General features: G+C 53.4%; 1 protein-coding gene across 10 annotated transcripts; it reads right to left on the bottom strand.

The window, feature by feature from the left end:
• Window positions 1-1,168: 1,168 nt before the first annotated feature.
• Window positions 1,169-9,686, bottom strand: RNPS1 (RNA binding protein with serine rich domain 1). 10 transcript variants are annotated; one of them, XM_032425823.1, is made up of 10 exons: window positions 9,583-9,623; window positions 9,189-9,321; window positions 8,824-8,833; window positions 6,492-6,679; window positions 6,097-6,252; window positions 5,248-5,439; window positions 4,845-4,947; window positions 4,437-4,590; window positions 2,105-2,246; window positions 1,169-1,420 (listed from the first exon to the last, which is right to left on the bottom strand). In XM_032425823.1, exons 4-10 carry the CDS (start codon window positions 6,560-6,562, stop codon window positions 1,321-1,323), a joined length of 918 nt encoding a protein of 305 aa, XP_032281714.1. In that variant the 5' UTR covers window positions 6,563-6,679; window positions 8,824-8,833; window positions 9,189-9,321; window positions 9,583-9,623; the 3' UTR covers window positions 1,169-1,320. The 10 variants fall into 10 exon arrangements, with proteins under 10 accessions (XP_032281714.1, XP_032281712.1, XP_032281713.1 ...); XM_032425821.1 differs by lacking the exon at window positions 9,189-9,321 and having other exon boundaries at window positions 9,583-9,681; XM_032425822.1 differs by lacking the exon at window positions 9,189-9,321 and having other exon boundaries at window positions 8,815-8,833; window positions 9,583-9,661.
• Between the last annotated feature and the right edge of the window lie 2,206 nt (window positions 9,687-11,892).

Below are 11,892 nucleotides of genomic sequence, written 5' to 3'. Positions count from 1 at the left end.
CCTCGGCCGCGGAGGGGCACAGGAATCAAGCGGGTAGTTGAGGCAGGCATGGCGCTAAGAGCAGCCCACGCACCTTCCCCTTCCGCAGCTGGGCAGCAGGTGCCCACACTCCTGGCAGGAGCCCCTCCGGCAGCAGGATGAGCTGGGGGGAGCAGGAAGCCTATGTGCTACCTGCCAGGACGCTGCCTGGCGCTGACCGTCCAGTCCGCACAGTGAGTGGCTGAGACTTTAGTTTTTAACGTCTGATGTGTTTCCACATCTTCCTTCAACACAAAAGCATGGCTGAGTGGCAGAACAGCCTCAGCGGCCCAACACGCAGCACACGGGTTTTTGGTAAAATCTTCTCTTCTACATCTCCAGCAGCAGCAAGGCGGCGCTCCGCGGAGCCGGCCAGCGGCTCTCCTGGCTCAGAAAGGAACTAGAATGGAAAGGAACTAGAATGCAGTCCTGTGTTTTTAATTCCCTCACAGTTTGTGGCCAAGGACAGGAAAAAGGCAGTGAAGCCAGTACTCACTGTATTCTAATCCTGTTTATTCAACACAATCCCTTCACACTACACAACAAAGTACAAACACAAAGGCGCCTAAAATGCTACAAGTTACAAAACTCAAAACAACAAATTTATAGTACTGACTGTACAATAAAAGCCAAGAGAAGCAATGTACATGTTGCCCAGGTAACCTGCAAGAGCACCCTGAGCAGCAGCTGCAGCAGGGGATGGTCCGTGATGACCCTGCAGAGCCGGCTCTCGTTACGCCCACCAATTTCAGAGGAAGGGAGACATGGGGTGTGTGTGTGCGTGAGTACACGTAGAAACAGAACCATTTCCCAGAACTAACGGGCCGTTTGACCGCAGGTGCTGGAAGAGGAGCCGATCAGGGGAGCAGGGCCAAGGCGAGCAGGAACGGCAGCTGCACCCAGGTGCACCCTTTCCTGAGGGACCCTGCAGACCAACAAGCGAGGGCAGGACCGGGACCCCCGACCAGCCCCCAGTCATTTGTGGAAATGAAACAGGTACCCCACCCCCAGGCTGGGGCCACACTACCACCTGGAGCCCTGCTTTGTCCCTGCTGGCTTTGCCACTGGATGGACTCTTAGGAACTGGAAATGTGGGAGCTTTCTAGCCAGAAACCTGGAGGGCATGCTTACAGGCACAACCCCAAACCATGAACACTGCCTTCAGAGGAAACGTCTCAGTTGCTGTCCTCGAAGCCTGCCCTGAGTGAGGAATTTCCAACCAACCCTCCTTTGGCTAGAGAAGTGACAAAGCTGAAGTGGATGGGATCGAAGTCACAGGGCGCAGAGCTCCGGGGGCCCTGCTTATCGGGAGGAGTTGGAGCTGGAACGGCTCCTGTGGCGGCGGCGGCCAGGGGAGCGAGACCGCCGGCGCACGGGGGACCTGCGCCTCGGGGAGCGTGACCTGCGGGAAGAGAAAAGACCACATCGCACATGGAGGCCGACATCCCAGACACTGCTCCGCGTCACGGACGGCAGGGGCAAAGCTGGCTTCTTGAAGGAACAATGCTGTACAGTTTCACAGTCAATGCTTTCAGTCAGGATGGCTCCGGGGATGGCACCGACACGGAGCCCTTGGGAAGGAAGAGGGGATCTGTTGGGGAGCCCCCTTTCCTGAGGGCTATGGAAAGGGCAGCTCAACACCACTAGCAGAGGAGGGCCAGGCTCTGGCCTCTGCCAAGGGACTCGGACTCAGCCTCCTCTCCTGACCCTTCCTGTGTGTGTCTGTGTATGTGTGTTTTAATATTTATTTAAGTAATCTCTATACCCAATGTGGGGCTCAAACCCACAACCCTGAAATCAAGAGTCCCACGCTCCTCCCACTGAGCCAACCACGCACCCTACCCTTCTTGTCTTCTTAGCTGGGAAGGGGAAAGGGACTGCACTCCAGGGAATCCTGGTGCAACCTGCAGGGCTGCACCTTCTGCCCGCCCCTCCCTCCAGCAGCAGCCACCCTGACCCCCATGCAGCATGGGGGCGGGCAGGGCTGAGTAAGGTTCCAAAGTCATCACCGTCACACTGTGTTTGTAAATGAAACAAATCTACACCGGGCCCAAGCAGTCCCCTCTAAGACTCCAAATCGCCCTACCTTCTTCTCATCCGTGGGGGCGACCGACGCCACATGGGAGGTGGTGGCAGCATCCTCCTCGGAGGGCTGAATCGCCTGGGGGGCGGCCGAGGCCAGGGGGCCAGCACAGCGGTGGCAGTGATCTCCTGGCCGTCGATTTGTCCTGTTGAAAAAAGGATCAAGTCCCAAAATATCTGACAAGCCCCCACAGCCTAGGCCAGCCCGTGCCAGATGTAGGCCTAGCCTGGTAAGCAAGGACAGGGGAACTAAGCTTGTCACAGAAATACTGACAGTTACTACTACTGGAGGTTTCATCAGGAAATCTGTAGGGGAGCACGGAATCTCATGGGGAACTCAATCTTGATGCACGGGGCCACCTGATGCACAACCACCTCCAAGAGGAAGCGACACCTGAATCCACTCAATGAAGGGAAGGTCTGTGCCCTGACCCTGAACTTCCTCCTCTAGAACAGCGGGAGGGGGCAAGCAAGAGGAGTGGGGACATTTTGGGGGCTCCGCAGGACTGAGATGGGGGTAAAGTGTAAGAACTCAAGAGGGACCGCCCTCGAATAGGTGGCCTCCAACCAGGTAGCCCAGTCCTCTCCCCTGCTGTAAAAGCCACACCCCACCCAATACCTCCCAGGTGGCCAGAAGGTGGCCTCAGGGTGCTGGGTCCCCATGAGGGCAGTGTCCATTATATTGGACCAAGCCTCTAGAGCTTGGTGGTGACCGGTGGGAGGGATGATCTATGACTGCATCATAGTTCAGGAGGAAGAAAAGACTTCTGGGGGTGAGGGAACAAAATAAAACAAGGTTCAGCTGTCAAGTCTGTCTTAAGAGTTTGGAAAAAGTGCCTCAGGCCAAAAAACCAGGCGTGTGAATGCAACTGAGTAAGAATAGTGAAGGGTGGAGGCCTGAGGAATCTTTAGGGCCTCAGAAAAAGAGCAAAGAAAGGCAAGGCATCGACCTAGGAACTCCAGGGGAGCACGCACCCTGACCCCAGTCCAGGGACTGCTCAGGGGACTAAGCACAGCCCTTGTATGCCCCGGAAGGGTGGAGGGTTCTTTTATCTTCTCAATTCCTACCCTCAAGAAAACAGCAAAGCTATTGTGGGAATAACTTGGGCATGTAGACCTGTGTTCAGAACATACTCAAAAGACTTAACTAAATGCAGCCTAAGGTCCTGCCCTGGCCCACTGCCAAAGCCAGCCCAAATTAGGAATTTTCACAGGCACTGAGCATACAGCAACGAAGACAAATCTGGCCAGCTCCCCCATGCATGGTGTGCAACACAATATGCGGACACACACTCAAGTCCTACCAGAATCTTAAAACATGGGGAATATGGACAGCCATGCACACCCTGGATATGGCCAAGTGTCCTTGGATTTTTAGCAAGTGCTCAAACTCTCAAAGATGCATGACTGAGGATCTCTAAAATGAAGGTGTGATTCATAAGGTCAAGAGCTGCTGTGTATAGCTTGATGGGCCACAATTTAAGTAGACTGAAAGAGAATTAGCTTGGTGGTAAGGAAAATTTCCTAGTATCCAAGCTCTACCAGGGCTCAAGGGCAACTACCCATCAAACTGCTGCACTGTTTTTTTTGTGTGTATAACAGGGCCTCCAAGGTTCTGGGGTGTTCAGACTCTCCTCCCTAGGTGGCCTGGCAGCCCACAGTGTGCTACGGGCAGTCCTGGTTCTTGGCCCCGGCTGTCTAGATTACAACAGCATCGAGCTGGGGCAGAGACAAGTTCTAAGCTCCTTAAAACACTGACTTGAAGACGAAATGAAAACTGGCCATCCAAAACTATTCCCAAGTGTTCCACTGTTGTTAAAACCATTCTGCTCCATACAGAACAGCTATAAATGTCACAAACAGTTAAGATACAAGTTTTAGGAAAATGAATAAAATGTGTGAATTCAGCAAAGTAATCCTCAAAACGCTGAAATGTTAGCACAACAGAAAATGACTCTCAGAGAGCATTAAAGGAAACACTCCCATATAAAAGCCAAATGCTTCATTATTCATACTCCTAATGTAGTCTTTATTAAAAAAAAAAAAAAAAAAAAATCCCTTCGTTTAATCCTTAAGCTTTCACAGATTGGAAAATTCTAAAAATGCTAATGTATTCATATTTGCTGATCTTTTTCCAAGAATAATGTCCCATAATACTTGTGTTCAGTAAACACACACCCCCTGGTTAAGAACCGGAACCCCGAGAGAGCTCCAGGGCGATTGTGATGTGCAGCCAGATTGGAAATCAGTTCTAAGGTCCCTACGTGTGGCAGGTAGCTGGTCTTGCACAGGGAACAAAGAAGGGAGCTCAGTGGAGGGCTGGCAGGGTCACCCACCTCCATCCATGTGCTTCAGTGCCTTCTCGGCTTCATCTGGGTTCTCAAACTCCACGTATGCATAGCCTTTAGACAGATGGGGGTGCATCCTTTCTACAGGCATGTCAATCATTTTAATTTTCCCATAGGTGGAGAATATTTCCATGATGTGGTCCTAGAGGAAAGAACGGTCACTCTGATGCATACCCACAATTACCCGTGTGGGAGCTGAGAAGTCACCCCACAACAGCTATGCCTCGGCACCTGGGGTAAGTCTCACACAGAATAACCCCGCTCGACGCACCATCCCGCCAGTCCTCTGAGAGTCTATGTTCTCAGTTCTGAAACCTGCTTCTCTAGTTTTCCATTTAAAATATCTGCAGAAGAGACACACCCTATTGTCCACTGGATGGATCCAAGATCCCTCACCTTAGTCACATTCCTGGTGAGCCTACCGATGTGTACTTTGGTGGGCTTAGGGGAAGGACTCCGCCTTTTCCTTTCCTTTTCATCTCTTTTGGGTGGTTTGGATCTGATTGAAAAAACAAAACACCAGAAACAATCAATTTCTGTCAAGTCAAAATTTCTTTTAGTGGGGCTGCTAACTGCCACAATGACAGTTTTTTATAAGGACGCTTTCCCTACCAGTTCATGTATATTCATATTATCTCTGCTTCAGAAATCCTACTAAAATAAAGACTCCTTTTTAGCTCTACTTCTATAGTAACTACCATAACTTTACAGACCCCCGTTTGTAAACTTAAGTTCCCAGATAATTCACAAGTTTTAGGGGCACTCCTGAGCAGAGAAGTGGTGCTGGAAGGGAGCTTACTTGGAGCGGGAGCGCCTCCTGTTATCATGCCTGCGCCTAGAAGGACTCGGCGAGCCAGAGGAGCTGCTGGAGCTGGAACTACGGGATGTGCTGGAGCTTCCTGAGCGGCTAGATGCTGAAGAAGAGCTTGAGCCACTGCTGGAGCCCGTGCTGGTGCTGGAGCCCGAGCTAGAGGTAGAGCTGGACCGGGACCTGACAAATGAGACAGATGTGTCATGGGCAACAGTGGATGGGAGCATTTCTTCCGAACAGACAAGCCTCCACGTGCTCATGCTCCCAAGAGGAAACCACTGTCCTCCTGTTTTCAAGCCTCAATGTCTCCCTTCCTCAGGGAGTGGGGATGGTATTTACCCCACCCCTGCCTGGCCAAAGCCCTAGGTGGGGACAGAAAACAGCATCCACACTGTGCAGCGACAAGGAAGGAAGGGGGCACTTCCTAGCTATACGGAAGCCTCACCTACTGGGAGGTACAGATAGAGTCTGGCAAGTCGGAAGCACCAACCCAGCCTGGAAGGTGACTACCGAGGGACTCAGGCTGCTTTTCAACTGGAGAAAAAATAAGCTTTAGGCTAGGGCAACCCAATCATGATTCTGAAGAAAAAAGCACTTGAGAGAACCACATACCCCAAGATGTCCCATTCGTTAACATCTCTAGAAAACACCCAAAGGCCATCTTCCATATATAACCAGAGCAGACCCAAACCACTCTGCCATAATTAGGGCCTTGATTAACGAGCTCAAAGTGTTTTCTGTGTAAATAATGAGGACTCTCTGGGCTCTTTCGAGAAGGAAAAGGGGCGTGGCCACAGAAGAGAGGCTGGCTCAGTGCTCTGCCCTGCGGGGTCCCACCTGGTGCTGCTGCTACCACTGGAAGCGCTGCGCCTCTTCCGAGTTTTATCCCTGCCACGATCCTTCTCACTTGACTCCTTGGTGGCCCCTTTATCTTTAGAACGATCCTTGGACTTCTCATCAGAGCGGTCTTTGCGTTTGGTAGGAGAAGGAGCCCTGGATGGTGAGGAAGAGTGTGAGATCGCATGCCCCTCTGACCAAACCCAGAAACAACACTACCCAAAAGAGGGGATCCAAAGGGCTACAGAGATCCCATGTGATCCCAGAGCAAAATGATCTGTGGCTTAGGACACATCACTGTAATATGTAAAACATTTCCAATCTTCCCCTTTCTGAGGGTCCCTAGTAACGAGCACCCCCAAAGTAGCACTAGAAAAATCTGACAGAAGGATTACCTAGTGCTGGACTTTTTATTATTTTCTTTGACTCCTAGCAAGCTCTTCTTTTTCACTCCTGATAAATCCATTCTCCCCTTCTGAGGTGTTCAAAGCAGCAATGGTGGCCTCACTTATCTGAACTCTCACTTCTAACTCGAGTCTGAGAAACGATCCCTAATCGATTGCAATTTACGCCAAAGTGCAGCCTAATAACAAGATAAAAGGATTTACAGAGTGAACGAGTTGGCAAGGCAACAAATCTACTTTGCAGTCAAAAGGTGAGCACACGAGGTGGTGGCAAGGAACACAGTAAGCAGCGAGCGCCCACAAAGCCAGGAACATCCAGGGACCTCTTCCATTTCCTCAGGGACAGTCCCGGCCCACAGGCAGACCCTCACCTCACCTTGTCGTCTTTTCCATAAGGAAACTGTGGTGGTGCCTGTCACTTATTTTACAGTTGGTACAATACCTGTGTTTCACTCCTTAGTTTGATGATAAGCCCTCTACCATCCCCTTAGAAATACTACACCACCACATTTGCAGGCAGAACAGAAAAAAAGCCAAGTGTGGCTCTTCTGATAGGATTACTGGTGTGATTAGATCTCTTGTTTTACTGCTGCAATTTCCTTGTAGGACACATTGGATATATGATAACTGGAAGCAAAAACCATTTCAAAAGTGACAGGTACCACCATCAAAACATTTAACACCCAAATGCAAACATATAAAATGTCCCATGTGAACATTGAAAAAGCAGTAAAATAGTTAAATTAGAAAGCAGTCCTTGCAAATGCTTAACTTCAGTTAATGAAATGCATATGGAAGTGTTATGGGGAAAGTACCCCAAAGTCTGCTATTTACTTCAAAATGCAACAGAAAATGTTGATGGGTGGTTTGGTATATGATAAAGCAAATATGGCAGAAATGCGACTTGTAGGATCTAGGTGGTGGTTATGCAGGTATTCACTGTGCAATTCTTTCAACCTTTCTGTATGTTTACATTTTTCCCCCAAAATAAAGCGTGTGTGTGTGTGTGTGTGTATATATATATGTGGGGGGGAGGCACTGGAATTGGAGGACACTGATCGTAAGGGTCTAACAAAGTGCCCGCACTGCAGCATGTGCTCAGTAAATATGACTTACAACAAACGACTAATCCATTATGTGCCTTGTCTCCTGGGGGATCTTTGACCTTCAGTATTTCCAGGGAGGTTTTCTACAATTTGCTTGAGCTGCAGGCAAAGATCTCAGGATGTTGGTGTCATCTACTTCTATCTCATCTTCCTCAACAGCCTCTAACTAACCCGGACAAGGCAACCACTTGGGATCCTGTTTTCACACGTGTAGGGCTGCCCAAAATGCCGAATAAATGTCGTGACTCAAGAAAGAAGGCCAGCTTTGGACAATCAAATTAGAGCAGAAGAAAGCAGAATGTCTGTCACTTCTGCTGCTCCTCTCCGGGCTGGTAAAATTGTTTAAGATGTTTTGCCTTAAAACAATAAGGTACTACAGGTACTGAGCATGCAACACTGGATAGACACGGTCAGTGGCCACCAATCAGGAATTATAGTTCGGTGGGTAAGAATCTGTGGACCCAGCCTGCCTGTTTGATTCGAAGCTTTGCTGTGTGACCTTGGATAAGTCACATAACCTTTCTGAGCCTCCACTTCGCATGAGCATTACGGTGACAATTACAGCTGCTACACCTCCATAGTTACCAAACTTGGCACCTAGTTAAGGCTCAGTAAAGGTTAGCTTATGTTAGAAGAAAGGGATGTCTCTCCGTGTTTGGAGGCTTTCCCCCCACATAAACTCTGGTGTCCCAAAGTCTCACATGACCTCTTGAATGCTCAACAGGGGTCCCTGGGCCACCCCATTAGGGGATCACCAAGTGCAGCACTGTCCAACGGAAACAGTGTGAGCTACAAGCACATCCTAAAATGTTCCAGTAGCCACCGAGCAAAGAGGTTAACAGATGAAACTGACGTTCAGTAAACTATCTGAGAGCCCATAACCCCATATATCATCTTTTCCACGTTCAACCGGTGTAAAAACTCATTCATAAAACACTCCCCCCGCCCCACACTAAGCCCGTCAAACCCCTTGGTGTGGCCCCGGGCTGCCTGCCTGAGCAACACGGACCTGCAGGGCACACTCCCGGGCCCCACCCCAGTCCCAAAGGTCTGCCCCAAGGTACCCCGCGACAACGAGCACCACCAGGATTCTCAAGCTCTACACATCAAGAACCATAGGGCGAGCGGACTTTGCCGGGCGTGGCCGAGTGCTAGACAGCAGAGACTGAGGCTCTCTGTTCACACAAGTTGGGGTCACAGCACAGGACCTCGGTTACCTCCCCCATCCTCCGGAAAGGTGCGCGTCCAACAGCCAGAGAGAGAAAGAACAGTTAGTTAAACCTCGAGCAGATGGCGTTTCGGCTCCCATCTTCAAAGCACCTTCCCCACTGAAAAGTGCATTTTCGGCACAAGTCATGCGAAATTAAGAGGAAAAGGCCACGACTTTGCTTTCCCGTATCCTCCCTTCTGGGGCAGCCCGTGCGGCCGCGCTGAGGGACAGCGGGGGCAGCGTCCCCGAGGGGCTCGCACCGACCAGGGCACGGCCCACTCAGCTAGTGGCCCCGAGGGGAGGGTCCGCCGGTCCTGCAGGGCACCCCACAAAGCATCTCCGCCCCCGCCGTCCCCGTCCGCGTTCACTCACAACTCCCCAGTCCAGGCGCCGGGCCGCGAGGGCTTCCAGGGCAGAGCCTGGCGTGGCGGGCCTGGGTCTCCACGCCGACGGCAGAGCCCCGAAGGCGGAAGCCGCGCTCCCGGCTTCTCCGAGTCCCGCGGGCCTAGCCGGGCGCGCCGCAGAGGGGGGACGATCTGAGGCGCCCTTCCGCCCGCCACGGCCTCGACCACTTCCGGGCCGCGGCCTCGGCGCCTCCCACTCCGCCCGCCCCGGGCCACACTCTTTCTTTTCATACCCGCTGCCGCGCCGCCAGGCTGCCGTGCCTACCGAGAGGCCGAGGGGCGGGCCGGCTCCAACCACGCGCCCCGCCGAGCTTTGCGGGCAGCCCCCGAAGCTCGGATGGGGTCGGATTCCCCCAACTTACATCTTCCCGCCGCCGCAACCTCCTCCCGCTTTCCTCAGCCGCTAAAACCGGCGCCGCTCTGGCGTCAGGATTCGGGAGCGGGAAGGCGCCGCTGTCGGGCGCGCAGCGATGACGTAAAGCCAATGGGAGCGAGCGAGGGGAGTGTTAAAGGGCCACGGCCGTTTCTGGTGAGCCGCGTCGGGGACTCTTCTTCTATATCCCTCCCTGGGGAGGTATCTGGGGCTACCCGGGGCTGGGTGCGTCCCACATGGGGCCCGCAGATTGTTGGCTGGGGGCCGCGCCGCGCGGGCAGCTCCCGGACCGGCGCGGAGGGAGTTAACGCGGCCGCGGCCCCGCCCCGCCCATTGCGCACGCGCACTGGGCTCGCAGCCCCCGATCCCGCTGCAGCGCGCGCGGGGCGGCGGGGTAGTGCGGCCGGTGCGGGCAGTGCGGGCGCGGCGGATTCTGGCGGCTGACCGTGGGGCCCGCAGGGCGCAGGGGGCCGGGCAGGTGCAGGGACGGGTTGGTGAGATTAAAAACCACACGAGGAAAAAAAAAAAAAACCACACGAGGTGTGCGGAGTGACGGTGCGGACCCCGCTTCTGCGCTAGCGGGGCTCGGCCGGGTCCCGAGCCTGGATAGGGGGCAGTGCGGCCATCGCCAACTGGGATCGAAAGGCAGGGTAGAAGACATGATGCGAAGCGGGAAGCGCCTCCGAGGAGGTGACGCTGCGGCTGGGACCGCAGTAGGAGCGGGCGCCCGGCAGAGGGACTAGCAGGTGCAGCGGCGCGGAGGCTCGTCGGAAGAAGCGAGGGGAGGCCGGGGTGGCGGCTCGCAGGCCGGGGCTAGGAATGTGGGGTTCAGCGGTGCTGGGGCGACCTGGAGCATGTGCAGCATCCCGCGCCGAACCGTCACCCCTCTGGCCGGTGGACAGTGCGGGCAAGGAGGCTGACTCTTCTGGCAAAGTAGTGGCCCCGAGCCCAGGCAGGAGGCTGGGAAGAGTAAATCTCGGTATCCAGCGGGCCAGAGCTTTCGGATTTTGTTCACCGAGGTGCCTCAGGCGTTCCCGGCCGGTGTCTGGCAAGCGGTCGTTACTCCATGACTCAGTGGGAGGAAGGTGGGTGCACCCTGCCGCAGACGTGGTCTGAACAGGTAGGTGCATCAAGGAAGAGAAGGCAACAGATGGCAAGCGGATCTCTTTAGGAGAAAGGAACCCCGGTGACTTGGAGATGGATTAGCTGCCAGGCAAGGACAGGAGAGTCCAGGTTACAGCTAGTGCCCAGGGAGGGATGGACGGTGCTGCAGACGCTGTCTGCAAGTCATTGCTCTCTGCATGCCTAAAGGGCCTTGACCCAGCAGAGCCTTTGCCCAGGGCGGCACCAACACCCTAGGGTGGGGAGGGAGCAGGCCAGTGACCCCACCATGGCGAGAGGGGGGTAGGGACACAAGCAGCTGAGCTGACAACCGCCTGTGCTTTTTAAAATGTGCTAAAGTGATGTAACTTGGCATGCATATAAATTTTAACACGTTTTATATTAGATCTAAAGCATGATTTATTCAGACACATAAATTTAATCACATTTGTTTCTAAATATTACAGATTTTTGTTATCAAGTGTGTTATCAGCTGTTGAACTTTAAAATTTGAGCATCTTGTCTTTGGCATTTTGAAGATCAACAGAATGTGTTCAGAAGAAACATAAGAAGTTAAAACTGGAGGCCCCCGGCCCTGCCTTCCAGGAGTTCTGGCTTCCCCTTCTTACACCCTTGTGCCAACCCACTAAGGCTCTGGGGGCTGAGGGCTGGGATGCTGGGTCCTCTGTGGACCTTTGAAGGTCTTTGGTCCAGGTTTGATGGCGGGGGTGGGGCAGGGCTCCTGCAGACAGGGCGACTGGCAGCCAGCCCCAGGCCTGGTTCTGCCAGTGTCCTGAGCCCCTCCCTTCCTTCCCAGGGTCGAGGGCCACCTGTTGGCATGTGGGGCTGCTCTCACTTTGGAATCAGAATGTTCCCTCTGCCTTCGTTCTCTATGGGCCTGATGGCCTCTGCAGTGCCTGTCCTTGGAGGCTGGTGACCTGGGACACGGTTTAGTGGTAGCCTGGATTGTGCTGGAAGTCACAGTGGGCCATCTAGGAGCTTCAAGTAGGCATTGCATTCCCTTGTAAACCATGTCAAGAAAGCACTACTACCTGTCGCTAATAGTCCCTGCGCTAAGGGCACGGGTGGCCTGGCCAAGTGCAACAGAGGGGTTTGGGTGGGGTCAGGGAGCTGGTGATGGCTTGGTGACCTTGAGGGAGGCGTTAGAAGAGGAGCTGGCTCTTACAGGCCTGGGCTC

This window comes from Phoca vitulina, unplaced genomic scaffold, assembly GCF_004348235.1.
Source record: "Phoca vitulina isolate PV1807 unplaced genomic scaffold, GSC_HSeal_1.0 scaffold33, whole genome shotgun sequence".
In the NCBI taxonomy this organism is placed as follows: domain Eukaryota; kingdom Metazoa; phylum Chordata; class Mammalia; order Carnivora; family Phocidae; genus Phoca; species Phoca vitulina.
The sequence above is the reverse complement of the archived record's forward strand: the minus strand, read 5'-3'. Positions and strand labels throughout refer to the sequence as shown.